Here is a 15,829-nt window from a genome sequence, read left to right as displayed (position 1 = left end):
CATTTCCCACATATACCATACAGTGCTATCAAAAAATGATCAAGATTGGTACACGTTTCTCATGTGTTGCAGTACCATGCAACAGTAACAGGCAATGCAGAGCCCTATGACTCTTCTGTTAACAAGCAGGTCTGTGCACTCCTGCCTGCAATTCTAAAATCTATAGTTCAGACTGATTAGGATCAAATGGTTTTATGTTCCAAAATTCTGATTAAAAGTATAGAGAAAACATCTCCTTGGTTAATATCAGCAGCAGAGACGTTAGGAACAACACTAAAACTGAGAAGCAAAGCCACTTTAAAAAGACAAGCTTGCAAAGGACTGCACAAGACTTCTGCTAATTTTTCTCATTCTTATATCCTATAAAGGATATAAACACCAGAATACTGAAACTTCACATCTGCATTCCTGCTTCCCTCCAATATTTGAATATCAGGAAAGAGAAAACATTTTTAACTGTGCACAGGTTTCATGATCATAAATTGCTCACTGCATTTTCCAGAGAACTTCGAATAACATTTTCTATACTCAATGCACAAGCTTAAAATCAAAAATAGATCAGTCTAAGAAAAACTATATTGTGAAAAATGTATAACAATTATCTATATAAAACACTACATCCCAGACTCAGTTCTACAGACTTAATGGTTTCTTAAGCTTTCCCATAATCCAAATCAGCACAAACATATTTGTTATGAAATGGTTCAAAAAGAAATATAAAACATTATTTTATGAAATCTATACTTACTTAAATCAAGACACTACAAATTAGGAAGAAACAGAACTGTTGGTAAACTCCATCTCCTTCCACTTCTCTCCCACAACTAAAATGCTGCTCCAGAAGAAGTATTTCAGAGTTGTAACAACCCCTAAATGCACCACAATCTAGAGATGATGTTTAACATTTTAACTTACTCAATTACTATTTTCAGTGGTTGGAAGTTCACTTCAAAAGGTAAGTTCCCCAAACAACAGCACATTTACATACATTTACTCTTTTTTTTTCTTTTTTTAAATGTTACTTACATTTTTGTCTCCTTCATTGACACAGATTTCATAGCAATATGCCAGAAGGATGTCAATCAAACCAAGATACACAAGATGATGACTTCTTTTATCCAGAAGATAGGACTTATTTGTGAACTTCCTCAGCTGTTCTCTCTCTTCCTCAGAGAAGATCACTACAAAAAGTAAAAGGATAATTGATTATGAATTTAAAGCTGACACTTTCATTTTAAAAGGTGAACATACTACTTTGATAGTCTCTTTAAGAAGCAGCGTTACTAATCACAAGTCATTTATCACTCAGGAAAAAGCCTAAATCATTCTTACTTTCATTATTTATTAAAATATGTAATATTCTTTTTCAAAGTGAAGTTCCAGCCTGCCAAGTACTGTGTGTACACACCAGCAACCATGAAGCCCTCTGAAAGCACTAAGGATTTCTATGGATGCACAGGTGTCTTGCAGAGACAAGTACACAACTGAGACCTCAGTAACTAGGTCCTTAAGTCCACAGAATAGGAGATAAAAAGACAGAACAAAAACAAATACAACTTTTACTTTAGAAGAATAAGAACTAAAGAAACAGAGAAGGATGAAAAGGAAAGATGCAATTCTTTGTATTCCTAAACATCATTAATTTTGCCTTGAGACTTAGGCATGATTTAGGAGATTCATTTACACTGCTTGCTTAAATCCTTCTGACATGTAAAGGAGAGCAAAGAAAGACCAAAATCCTATGCCTACTGATGTCAGTACAAACAGCAGCTCCTTCTAAAGAGCTGTGGTTTACAGTGTCAGTGACCGTGGCATTTGGTTTATGTTCAGCACACCCCTTTCATTTAAAAACAGCTACACAGAGCCAAACCAATGAACCATCTCACCCAGTACCTTTCCTGTGTTCCAGGAGGAAAACACCACCACTACGCACAGCTGTCATACAGCGATAATGCATCACAGCAGTCCTCTAGGGAACTGTGGTATGGGCATGGACAGCTGAGAGAGAATACCGACTGGTAAAGCTCCTGAAGAGTACTCCAAGCACTTCAGAGAGGATGGCAGAATTCCCTTAAAATAACAGCAAAGACTAAGCAGATGACTGACTAAAAGCCATCTCCATACAGACTCAGGGTAAATCAAGAAGTCATTCAGAAAATTAAAGCATCCAGAAGCCTGAGCTAAGAGACCTCCATTCAAGATGGCACAAAGTGCAGACATCACGGTCATTAAGTTCTGGTTTCCTGAACCTCAGAGATGAAGCAGGCACATTTTGGTCAGCCACAAAGTGACTAAGAGCCATGCTACAGCATGACAGCAGATACTCTGCTGCAACGAAAAGTCCCACTCCCTTATATGAGCAAGCAACAGCAACACCAGAACCTGCCCCAGCTATACCTAGCTAGTTAAACCAGTCAGTCAAGCTGCTTCTTCCATCCCTTGCTTATCTCCTCACCATAAGGATGACAAACAAATGTGCTTAGAGATGTCTGTCCCCAAACCATTGCATACAACCCATGCTCTCAGGGATACAAGCCCTCTAACATACACGGTCACCTTTATCCCAGGAGCTATGAGGCTCCTCATTTTATAACTGCTTTGAAACAAATCCTTGTGATGCCAAAGGCACATACATACATGCACACCTCATCTCAAGGCATCAGATCACAAATTAGGAAAAACACTTCAGAGCATTTCTCCTTCAGAAACAATAAGAAAGTTCCTATCAGCTCCATAACCATGAAATACATGATTTAAATTCCTGCAGAAACTTCTTTATGAGCTGAACATTTCTCTGGAGTCGAGCCAGCCTCCATTTGTTTACAGGCTCCCACAAAAAAACTTCCCACTTTTATGCCATCTTAAGAAAGCCAATCTCTTCTATTTGCTACAACCAAATACAAAATGGCAATTTAGCAAAACTATGGTAATTCTGCCCTGTTTTGCCATTAACGCAACACAGTTCAGCATTATTCCCCGAATCACCAATAGAAGATAAATCTGCATTCTTTTCTTGCTAAGTTCTTCAAATGCACTGATTGTTCTTTGAGTCCCCTCTGTCATCTGTACTGAAGTTATCCACACAATTATACGTGCAACACTGTAGCATATCTGAAAAAACTTAATTTCAGAACAACACTGCATAAACCCACTTTGTAGGTGGCTGCAGAGGGGGTGTAAGGAGGTACCACATCAGAAGCTTGATAGATAGGAGAAGGTGCAACTGGGAAGAAGAAAGGTATTTTCAATCTCGACAAACGCACCTTTTATTATTAAAATACCCAAGTGGGGCTTTCACCCCGAAAGGAGGCACAAAATATGGTGAAACCAAAGCTGAAGAAGAAAAGGAAATCCTAAATAAGAAACAGCCAGAAGCCCATAAGCAAAGGCTGCTACCCCAGATCACAGTCACAAAGCTAAAGATCACTTCCAATGATTACTACAGTACAGCAGTTTCTTACTAAGCAATCGAGTAATTCCTTCTTGCCATGAGCACCTATCACAGACAACAGGATTTCTGATGGATGCACAGCAGTTATCCAGGACTCTCATGGCTCTAGGTTCAACTCAACCTGCTCACCACGGCTAACAGTCAAGATGCACATACCAGGAACGCAACTACAGTTCTCTGTATCTCATACAATTATGTTCAGAAGTAACTAAGAACCCACACAGCACTGCTCTTAATCAGTGGCTTTCAAGTGGAAGTTTGTCCTACAGATGATCAACAAAAAACAACCCATGTGCTACCAATCATCAGTTAAGAAACAGCCCAATGCTAAGGGCAAAAATATGTTTAAAAGTTTTACTGTCAAGTCTGCAACACAATGGAAAGCACAGCAATGACAGCAGAGCAGCAAGGTCCGAGGCTGCAGCAAGTGAGGACTTGCTCAAATGCAACAGTCATGGGCACAGAAATGGAGGAAAGAAGCTGCTTACCTTCAGAAAGCCTCAGGTATGCAGGGACCTCCAGCAAGGCCTCCTTGCCTCCGCTGCCAACCCTTAAATGAGGTCTGGGAAGGGGTAGATCTTGGCTTCATCCCTTCCAGTCACCCAGGTACACTGCATGCACCTTAGCTCCCCTGGGATGGCCCTGCCTTCCCACCAGGTGCTCCATCACTGGTTCAAGCCATAACTTAAAATTCCACTACAAAAACTACCTTGAATTTCCTAAAATCTATATTCCAGACATATACATACATGTGAACCACACTTAAGTAGAAAACATAGAAACTCAATTTAGTGAATTTCATGAAATTTCTCTCATGAAAGGGCTTTTTTCCTTTGAACACAAACTCTCTGAAGCATTGTAACATATACAGCTGGACCGTAACAACTGAAAACATGTCTGCTAGACAAGAGCAAAGATGTAAAATCAGACAAGTCCCAAAGGTAAACATGACAAGATGTTCATTACCTTACTGCAAAGCACCAGGTGTTCTTAATGAAATACATCTCTGGAGAAAATAATTCAAGTTTACAAACAAAGATCTATCCATTCCTCAAAGATTTCTGAGGAATAAATTACCCAGGCCCGGAACTAATTATTAACATGTCAAAATCATCACCTACTTTGTTTTCCTATTTCAAAAATAAAAATGCATAGAAGAATATCAGAACAAGTAAAATCATAATTACTACACTGCTATATTAAGCCCGTAGTTGTATGCCGGCATTACCAGTGCTTTATCTAACATCATCTTCACAACAATTAAAGCAATAATCTGAAAAGCAGCATCTGCTGCTACTTGTGAAATCTTAAATTTGCAAATTGCCTTTAGTTTGATTTTAAAATAATATGTACATTTGTTGGTGCCTGAACTTCTTCCTGCAACAGCATAACTGTGCGTTCATACATGGATGTATAAAGGAATCCTACAAATAAACCTCTCATGCAAACTTACCATCAGACAATACTACCAAGATCATCCTTACGTACTACGTGCCTCATTTTCTTTGCTTGTGAAAGCCATTCCTCAGTGACAGAACCCAACTGTCAGTGGAGTAAAATCTAATCTCTGAACAGGAGGAAGAGGTCTGACAGTTACAGGGTGTTACGTTACAGTGGGGTGAAATTTTATATAGCAGATCACATCACTTAAATTCTAGATAAGGTTCAGGGTATCCAGCAATCATTCCAATGTAACAAACACATATCAAGACTGTTGTGAAACTCACCACTCTAAGTATTAGGGGTACGCAGATGAAACATGCTCCTAGGGAGCCAAATCAGTGGTCAGCCTTGTAGAACCACAGAAACTCTAGCTCAGAAAGGACATCTGAAAATCAGCTTGTCCAGCCTTCCAGCAGGCGCACAGCCATAGCTCACGGCTCCTGTCAAGCCAAGTTCTGAATTCCATAACTAGCTCAAAGGAAACTAAAAAGACCGCTGAGCTCTAAATGTTAACTAAAATGCTATGAAGCACTACTAAGAGTTTACATGAGTACTTTTCTGCCAGTTAGAAACTGGTAGCACTAGATATAGGGGAAGATTAGCCAGTAGAAGGCAGATAAATCAAGAATCAAGCTAGGTTTTGATTCTAATCAGTAGCAAACATGTTTCTTCCTCAAGCTCTTGCCAAGATATGAAAAGAGAACAAGCATCACTGCTCCAACTAAGGATGCCAAGGGGCTTTGCTTAGGATCAGCATTTCCCCCAGAGCTGGATGTTGCCTTAAAAAAAACAAAACAAAAACATTGTAAACTTAAACCTGTGAGTAACAGAACTAATGAAGCGGATTTTCTATTGATTTGTCTCTCATGCTCCAATGGTTTGCTTTCTGATTACACATGAAAGGTCACAAACTTCCCGCAGCACTGACGTGTTGATAACATATCTTTCCTTTATGAATTCTGCATCTAAAAGATGCTAGGGAAGATTTAACAAAGCTATTTGTTGTTGTATGTGGGGTCATTTTCACAGAGCTTGTAGGAGGCAGTTACTTGAGACCTCTAAAGCTCTGCTGCAGAGATACTGCAAAGGCAGGAGCACAGCAGCCTGGCAGCTAACACACCTAGGGGAACAAAAAATACAGAGGATGACCAGAGAACCATCAAGCATCAAATTCTACAGCCAGTACCCTACTACCCCAATGGCCTGCACTATAAGCTCCCATCTATCTTAATGCTACAATTCCTCCTTGTCCTTTCTATCAGATAATCTCCAATAAACAGCTCCATGAAAAGCAATACCCCATTTTAAACCTGAGAGCAGCAGACTTCTCCAGTACAAGATGCTGCACTTCTGATGGCGTGATTGCTAACATACCTCTCAGTTTCCATGTTCCTCTGCAAAGGCTTTGGACAGTACATTAAGTCAAGAACAACCTTTCCTCCCACAGAAGAGGGACGCTTCTGCAAGCCGTCTGCGGTACAACACCTATCATGAGCTATAAACAGTTTTAATCTTCACCAAATCTGCAGTCTGTTTACAAGCTGAATGTCTGGAAGTATCTCACCTCATCAAGAAAGATGACAGAAGTCAGATCAGACACAAGTTAGGAACTCACAAAGACTAAACCCAGACACACCTTATTGCATTAAGGCTTCATTTTTTCCCCCTTCACATCCTTAAGACAGATATAAACATAAGAGGACTACTGTATCTGATTACTGCAAAACTAAGTTTGAGCTGACACTTTGCAGGCTCAAAGAATCACTACGCATCACTTCAGTAACACACCTTACAACACACTGCAGTATGCAGTTCCTAGTACTGTTTTGCACTTTATAGCTGAGCTCTACTGTTCAAAGGCTTCTTACCGCAAGCACACTATCACCAGCAACAGCCTTCTTATCCTTTTAGGCCTGTAACAAACCTTGGCTTAATGCATTCAGATTTCTCCACAGTTCTAAGGGAAATAATGCAAGAAAGCCTTTCACTTAGCATAGTCCTTTATGTGCCCTCTTTCAGTCATTCCCACTTCCTAAGCATGCATAGTAGGATACATATTAATGCGGGTACATAATGAAACTGTACATAGTTTGAAAGAATTCCTGCATCTGTAACTCAACATCCACACATGTAAGGCAGATTATCCAACCCCTTTGACTGGGTAAAACATAAAAGCGATACAAGAACACCTGGAACCCATCCTATTCTTCAGATTCCAGATCCAGCAAGCTGGGACCCCTCTTGCCTTTATTTCCACATAAAGGCACTTCAAATGGAACCTGTACTCCCTCTCATGGCGATTTCTCTCACCACAACTCATTCAGGTTTAAGAACAACGGTTTCAGTTCCTTACTTAGCTGCTTGCCATCACAGTCAGCTGCTACCATTCAAACAACGTTATCAGAACTGAGGTCTAAGCTGGGGGCATGAGAAGGTGTATGGGGATTACTGTCATTATGCAACCCCAACACGGTCACTTCTGTTAAATTTACTCAAGATCTCCAAAACCACATAAGCCTCTGCACTCCGCCACATGAAGGACACACTGTTTTTTGGTCAACTTTACCACAGGAAAACCAAAACAGTGGTCTTAACAAATAATTTAGAGAAAAAGAGACCCTCTGCACAGCCCCAGTTTCTGTCTGACTTTCATCAGGAGGCTTGCCAGGTTTTTGAGCACTTTCTCAAGTGTTTCTGCTGCCCCAGAAGTCCAAAATCTATGCATGTGTTTTAATTCAGAACTTTAATTTGGAATGAAAAATGGTCTTTATTAATACAATCATCCAGCAGCTCTTCATTTTCCTGATATTCCTTGACACAGGCAAACATTATGAATATTTCATTTCCTAAAGGAGTGAATGGATAAAAACAAACAAAAGAACTCCTCAGTGTTCTGTTTTCAAGCTTCTAGTACCTTTATCCAATGCTTTCTAAACCAAATGCTTATGATGGATATAATTAATTTCTGGTTTCTAAGGCTGAAGAGAGATCAGAAATGAAGATCAGATTACATCCACAGTAAAATACAGAGAATTTACCTAAATTCCATTGTTACACTTCTGTAGAAAATGTGAAAGTGCAGGTATTATTAGTGGACTAATATAATATCTGTCACAACACCTCTGCTAAAGGGATTATCATTATCAACTTCAGAAACAGTGTTTTCATACTGTATAGGAAATGAACAAAGGAGAATAAAGGAATGTGCATAATAACTTAGAATACTCTGCAATCATTGTGTTCAGAAAGGTAATAGTTATCTGTTAACAGTACTGTCACAAGGTCACCTAATAAGCCTGAAACCAACCCATTTTTCCCTTGAAAGAACTCTAGGAACTATAAAAATAGTAATACAGTATAAGTACCATGAGCATCTGCGATACTGTATAATTGAAGCAAAGTGTCCTACAGAAAATGCACTCAGAGATAAAGGCTGATAACAATTCAATCGTCCACAGCTGGCTCTCAGCAAACTCACTGTGAAGTATCTAAACCATGTTTATACGTAGGCATAAAAAAAACCAAAACAGTTCAAACTATTATTCTTTTTAAAATGCAATTAGGAAAGGAACCACTTGAAAAGTCCAGACAAAAAAAAAAAGGAGGGGGAGGAGTGGGGCAAGAACCAGGAACAAACAAATGGCTCACTTGTGAAAAGACAGATCTGATTTGAGTTCAGATGCCACAACTTGCTGACCCTGGCAGCTCCTCTGAAATTTTGAGGCACGCAGCATACTCTTAAAAGGCATCTTCTTCCATAGATATATGAAACTCTAAAATGGCCTTCAATAACAGTTCACTCCAAAAATTATTACAGACACCAAACAGAGATCACATACTACACCACACAAACAAAATACTTCAGTATATAAACGTCTCTTAAAAAGCAGAAAAGAAAGTAACAGGACACTTATCTACAGTCTTCAATCTAGAAGAAGAGTAAAACCATACTTTTTCCTTGAAGAATGATAACCTGAAACATACCAAGCCTCTACAGCAATTACCATTCAGTAAGTTTTATATTTTTAGAGATATATATATGTGTGTGTTCTCACCGGATGTATGACTGTCGTGGTTCTGACTACTTTCTCCCTGCAAAGCCATCATTTTTTTATGAGCATCAACCCACCACGGTTTGTACTTCAAAACACGTTGAATAGCTTCATCTTCAAAAAAGTCAGCTCTGGGAAAGAAAAAGTAATAAGCTATTTATTTCAGTTCATTTTCTATGCGGGTATATATCAATGCACACACAGCATATCCCTAACTTGGATTCAGGGTGCTTTCCAAAACTTAGAAATACAACTCTAAACATTAAGAACAAACCTGATCATCATCTGTTCTTTAAACCATTTTATCTTGCAATATCTCTTCTTCTCTACTTTCCAAGGCCAACCAGAAACCTAGAAAATCACTGCGTTCGCCTTTGTGTCATACTGCAAATAAGCCTAATTTGTTTGGGATATACCTGAAGGAAAACACTTCTCACAGAGTGCCACACCAGCAGCAAAATTGACTTTATTAGTAAGTTTGCTCCCTTTCAAAGCAAGTATACTTTAGAGAGAAATGGTGTGTGGCTAAAGAGCAAAGAAAAGTAGAGATAAGGACTGACTTCTAAGTAAACAAATGCATGCCTTTACAAGGTGGAAAAGGAAGTGTTATGTGAATTATGGAAGAGGCACATCTCAGCACAAAGCAGAAGTAAAATCTCAATATATTAGGTCTTCGGGGATTTATATTAAAGGGTTTAAGTTTTAAGCCTCCTCTTATTCTTGCTTTCTCTTCAAGTCAAACAATAGTATAAATACTGAAAATAGAGGAAAAAAATACAGTGCATTTCTTAATACTCTCTCAATCATACAAAAGTTGCCCAAACTACTTAACACAGACTGTGGTTTGCTTAATTCTCACTTGTATTTTTTTTATGCCTTCCTTAGGTGTCATATATATATATATATATATAATATATATTTATATATAATTATATTAGCTTGTGTAGGTTCTCCTTGAGGTCAACATTCCAGAGCAGACCTGCTTGGGTACCAACTGACTTCTAAGCTTGATTAAACAGCAGAGAAACATCAAAACACAAAAGAACGCCCTGTGTCCATGTCACACTTGTGACTGTCCCCCACAGCCCAGTCTGAAGAGACAAAGGCAGATGAAAAGTGAAGTTACTTCCAAAAGTGATTTTAAACCCAAGCATCCATACAGAACATGAATACATTTCAACTGGAGCACTCCTACTTCACCAGGTGAAATAAATCAGTACTCACAAGTAATGATCAGGATCAAACTTGGCAGCTTCAGCTTCTAAGCGCTTCATCTTACGTTCATCTATTGGAGTTCGGTCTGGATCCTTAAGGTCTATAACATCACCAAGTTCATCCTGAAAGTGCAACAAAAGGGAGCTGACAAAGCCACAGAAAGTGTGCAAGACTTCTTTAGTAAAAGTTTCAGAAGGATGTAGTTTGATTTTCCTGACAAATCTTCCAAATTCAGGATCTGTTGCACAAATAAAACATCAACACTTCAATTATCACAAATTCTAAGTCACCTTCAAATATTACAAGTTCTACTAAGGTCTATTTACCATAAGGCAGCCAGGTTATTTTGCATTATTATGAAAATTGTATTGTTTAGCAAAAACACAACCACAAAGAGATAGAAATCAAATATTGTTCTTCTGCGTTGAGATTACTCTCCACTCTGAAATGGCCATACATTAATCAACAGGCAATTGCAGTGCCCTCTGAAACATCAGTACATACAGGTACATTAATGCTGATGACAAATGGACTACTTCAGAAATTTCACAGTAATACGCCAGTGCAAATATCCTAACGGAATACAAATGCTTTCTCCACAAACAGCAGTCATTCTGCCCCAAAACCTTAAACGATGACAATTCATGCAGTGATTTACAAAGTTACGCAGTTTGTTTTGAAAGGCTACTGAAATCACTTGGAGAAAGAATTTAAGTAGAGAATTAAAGAAATACAATCCACTACTTTTATTAAAGCTCTGTATGCTATGAAAATCAACCTACCTAGCTTGTTACTGGTTGTAGATTAGCTTCTGCCTGTTAAACTGCTGAACAGACAGGAGCAAAGTAAAGACGCTTCAAAGCTCCTGTTCTACCAACTAATCCACAAGAGAAACACAGAATTCAGCAACGGAGAATTGTTACCTAACAATCTTCTCCTGGCTACAGAATGAACCAGGAAGCCCACCCAAGGAGAAAGGTACTTGGAATCTTTATGACAGGAAGAAAAGAAGAATTCATCTACCTGCAGCCTCTGAAATACCCCTGACCGCAGATTCCCAAACCCGTAGTAGCACTGAAGTGGCAGAGGACTTTCTGCAGCTTCCTTATAAAGGGTCTGCTCTATTTCCCAGTCAAATTCATCCTCTTCCTCCTCCTCCAACTCAGAAGGGACACCTGGGTATATGCATGATCAGAGAAAGAAAACCTTATGCAGGGAATACATATGATTTGAAGAAAGGCAAACAAAATAAGCATTTTTTATTTATTTAAGAAAACTTTTGCAATGTTGGGCTAACTATAATTTAAAGAAAACAGAAGGGGAAAAGGTAAACACGTGAACTACACAACTTCACATCCCACTTTATCTTATCTAGTTGACTGAGAATTTTCCTAGTAGTTAACCAGATAGTCTGAATGCAAATCAGCCATAACAGACTTTCCAACTATAGATGTTCAGAACTGTTGGACCTTCGCTGCATCCTGCTGCAAAGGGCAGCCTCCTAAAAAAACGTAACTCTTACCACCTGTAACAGGCAAAATACCACTTGCTTTAACACACAAGCCCCATTTTCCTATTCTATTCTAACCCTGAAGGGTGGCACACACCTACATGTTCACATTGGACTAGATTGCCTCTATCACAAAAAAGTTTAGTGAACTACAGAAAAAGTCACAGGTTATTCAAGTGTTTGAGAGAGCAGATGCACACAGCAGTGAGCCACAGGTCCTGCTCTAGAATTAAAACAATTGCAAGGATAGAGACCAGGAAAACTAAAGCTTTGAGTACATACACTCAGAATCTAAAGCAATTGTTCCACTGATTTCAACAAGATCAGGATTTTATTCTAAGGGAACCACAAGAGGAACATAACAAAGTTATCCATAATTTAAGACAGACACCCACAAAATTAATCATAGACAGTCACATTTTCTGAAAAATATTTATGTTAAGCAAGTCATCCACTAGAACGTGTGGTTCGAATTAGCTTCTGCCCTTAGAGCCAAAAGACCAGTTGTGCTACCTCATGGAAGGCCCACATGTGTGTTTATTATACAGCCACTAGAGGGGTACAAAGATCTGCAGAGGATTAGCACACATTAAACACATTTTGAAAAAGATGATATCATGACTGACCTATAGATAGCCCATAGATAGCACATGTATTAACTACTACAAGGCATTCCTTTCAATAACCCACAATAATTCCGGATTCATTCAAACTTTGCTTCTACCTTGACCTAAACAATATCAGAAATACACTTTTTATTAAATATATTACTACGGAGATCTATAACTATTTCATTTTGTACCTAAATTGATAACTTAGTTAAGTTTTTGTCATACCTATCTCTTCCACTAAAGGTTTTGCTGTCCTTGATTTCTTCGGTGCTAAAAGAGATGTCAGCATGTCCAGACCTTCAAAATACTGTCCAGGACTCTCCTTAGGTAACTGAATTGTAAAAGTCCCTTATAGTAAAGGCAGAACATAGTTACCACATTGAATCAAGACAAACAAAAATACTCATTTCCCCCTCTATTGAAAAAAGCTCATGAAGTTGAGATACATGCAGGTAGCAATCTATTACGCACTGATATATGAGCATGTTTTTAAACTTCCATAACAAATTACACAAAAATCAAAGATGTTAAAGCATGAAAAACAGTATTTAACAAACTGTGGTCACCTACACACCAACAGAAAAACTTCAATGAATTGCCATCAACAGATGGCTACAGGAAGCCATTCAACCCTCTGATTATTGTTTCAAGCACGAAACAAAAGCTTCATAAGTCTTTTTGTTTACGAGTACACTTATTTCAAAAGGTACTTACTTTATTCCAGAAACACCTTCCACCCTTAAAGCATTCTCTCTTACCACTTAGTCAAGAGAACGACTCAGGATTATCTCATTTCTGCTTAGTACTACTCTTCTTCCCAGATATGCAAGATTTGAACAATTCACGTACTTGAACAACGGTGTGTCTCCAACAGGGCTTGACACATTTCTTTCTTGCATTTTTATGACAGTTGCAGACAAGTCACTTAAACTTAACGATAGCCTGCACACAACAAATCCTCAGCAAGATTTCTTTTTTTAATACCACGTAACAGGAGAAGTTACATTTATTTACAGGATCATACACTTTGCTAAAGTTCCACGCATTTCCACTGCAAGATAAACTAGTGAAGAGTCAGTATTCTTCATGCCAACTACAATAAAATATTAAACAATACCTTTGTCTGTGTCATAAGATGCTTTTTCTCTGCCATTTTCCACAACTCTTCCAGGAAGTGTCAGTCTGGATGGAAATAAAGAGATGTCTCATTGAATGCCTGACTAATTCTGCAACTTCACATCTCAGCACATAAAAATGTAAGGCACATTCCAAAGGCAGTACAAACAACAACGTCTTTCTGTTGGTAATAATGGAAGTCATGAAGTAAAACCTCTCTGTGGCTTTAAGTCAATGACAAAGTCACAGCTAGCACAGACACAACACCCTTGGGACTAACTTCAGCAATTGAAAGATGCTGTAATTTTAAAACCTCTAAGCTAATCCACAGTGACAGGACATGAGGCAGCCAACTCAGTGCTTTCCACCAACCTAATGAAATCCTTTGTGGTCTACTAACATATATATATATGTGTTACATATATATATATAACATATATATGTGTGTGTTATATATATATATATAACACATATATATACACATATAGAAGTACATCCAACAAAACAGGAAGTAGAAAATAAAAAGGGTTCATGGCTCACCAGCCCTTACATGTCAAAGATTCTCTCAACATTCCCACACTGAGAGCGCAGACTGTTTCTTTCCCATCGCATTGCAAGGCACTTGCTAAAAGGCAAAGCCTGGAACCTCACTCCCTGACACCTACACCACATGGATTTAATCAGGTGGGCATCAAAATTCTTTCCACGCAAAATATATCATATCTGACTCCCAGTGGGGAAATGACACACTCTATAAGATGTAGGTGCATTCAAAGAATTCAGCTGTCAGTTTACTATTAAAAATCAACGCTCATATAAAAGTAGAAGTTACTTAAGCTCTTTTTAAGGTGGCAACACCTGGAATCAAATGTACCAGATCTATAAATACAGTTCCATGAAGAAAATAGGCTGTGTGCAGCCTACAGCGTGAGAGTTACAGACAAGGAATGTTCAGAAGGACCCAAAAAGAAGTTCATTTTCTACCAACGTTTATCTCATTAAGTCCAGGCCTTTTAAAACGCTTTCACCACTTACCTGAGGAAGTAAGGCTTGACATAAAATTTAAAGTCTTCCCCTTCAAAGAACAGGTCAAGCTCTGACACTCTCGCATAAGGCACTCTGATGGTTATTGTAAGAAAATCTGGATCCTGGCTCAGCTCAAAGTCTGGAGTTATCATGATGAACCCAGCACAGGAGAAGCTCCCACCAGTGGTATGGCCCTATGAAAGGGGGAAAGAGATGCAAATTATTGCAGTTGCCATTTTACAGCAGCAGAAAGTGTGTCCTGAAGACTCTCTAAGGGCATTTCTGATTCTCACATAGTCAAGAAAACACAACAATAGCAAATAATAATAATAGTAATAATAATAATAATAATAAAAGCATTCCCACTCGTGGCCTGAAGGTCTCATCTTGCTGCACCGCTAGAAAGCAGCTTTATGTACATAAACACTCGGAGCACAGGGCACGAATTGCGCTCATTACGGGCACGTCGCATCCAGCCCTAGAAGTTGTCAACTTTGTAAGTTGTTTCAGACCTCCCAGCGATCAGACCGCAAACCGACACCTGACATACGGAAAAACAGCACCACAAAGGCACACACCGAGCGCTGCTCTACCTCGTTCTGCACGCCGGCTCCACGAGGGCTGCGCCCGCGGCCGATCTCGGGGCCGCAGTTCCGGGGCACGCGAGAGGAACCCGCTAACCGACCCGCCACTTCTTCCCTATGGACAAACGCGGATACCAAGCGTCAGAGACGAGACGGGTCCTGCTGGGAGCCCCGAGTGCCCACCGGGAGCCCCGCGCCGTCCCAGCCGGGCAGCACAGCACATCACACAGCCCACATCACACACACCCAATCGCCGCCCGCCCTCACCGCGCCTGTGGAGCCGGAGCAGGCGGGGCGCATGCGCGGGAAGAGCCCCGCCCCGAGGGCCGCCCGCCCGCAGAGAACGGCGGGAGCAGCGCGGGGCGCGGCCGGGCCTCAAGGGATGGGGGGGGGAGGCGGCCTGGTGTGAGACGTGTAAGCCCCGAGGTGACTCCATCAGCCGTACAGGGACGAGCCCCGAGTCACCCAGAAGTAAGTGACGTGTAGAATCAATGAGGTTGTTAAAAACAGTCTGGTCCGACCCCAACACATCGCAGCACGCCCGCTGACTGCGCCCCGCAGTGCCGCTGTGTGGTACCTGAGCTAACGGCGTTCTGCTCTGCTGTGGGGGAGCGCGGCCTGCAGACGTTGGCTGTCAGGCTGGACGGGGCTCTGAGCGCACAGGCCGAGCTGGAGGTTCTTTTCCTCCGCGGGGTTGGACTGGATGACCTTTAAAAGCCCTTTCCGGCTCCAACGATTCTGTGATCGGACGCTGAACATCAGGTAGATGACAGGTAGACAGAAGTCCCAGCTCAAAACGTTCCTATTCCTCCACTGTCCTG

General features: G+C 40.1%; 1 protein-coding gene across 2 annotated transcripts in view; it reads right to left on the bottom strand.

Annotated features, from left to right (window-relative positions):
• The window catches only part of SHQ1 (SHQ1, H/ACA ribonucleoprotein assembly factor), a 39,825-nt gene extending 24,535 nt beyond the window's left edge, over window positions 1–15,290 (bottom strand). Inside the window, exons 1-9 of one of the 2 annotated variants that reach the window (XM_072347482.1) lie at window positions 15,255–15,290; window positions 15,018–15,123; window positions 14,434–14,618; window positions 13,400–13,464; window positions 12,508–12,630; window positions 11,185–11,336; window positions 10,171–10,283; window positions 8,950–9,077; window positions 1,027–1,181 (exon numbers count right to left, since the gene is read on the bottom strand). In XM_072347482.1, the coding sequence (XP_072203583.1) occupies window positions 1,027–1,181; window positions 8,950–9,077; window positions 10,171–10,283; window positions 11,185–11,336; window positions 12,508–12,630; window positions 13,400–13,464; window positions 14,434–14,576 (879 nt within the window). In that variant the 5' untranslated portion in view covers window positions 14,577–14,618; window positions 15,018–15,123; window positions 15,255–15,290. Of the gene's footprint in view, window positions 1–1,026; window positions 1,182–8,949; window positions 9,078–10,170; window positions 10,284–11,184; window positions 11,337–12,507; window positions 12,631–13,399; window positions 13,465–14,433; window positions 14,619–15,017; window positions 15,134–15,254 lie in introns of those variants that run through there. The other variant, XM_072347483.1, reaches the window with a different exon arrangement.
• Between the last annotated feature and the right edge of the window lie 539 nt (window positions 15,291–15,829).

Source organism: Excalfactoria chinensis, chromosome 12 (genome assembly GCF_039878825.1).
Source record: "Excalfactoria chinensis isolate bCotChi1 chromosome 12, bCotChi1.hap2, whole genome shotgun sequence".
Classification (NCBI taxonomy): Eukaryota; Metazoa; Chordata; class Aves; order Galliformes; family Phasianidae; genus Excalfactoria; species Excalfactoria chinensis.
The sequence above is the reverse complement of the archived record's forward strand: the minus strand, read 5'-3'. Positions and strand labels throughout refer to the sequence as shown.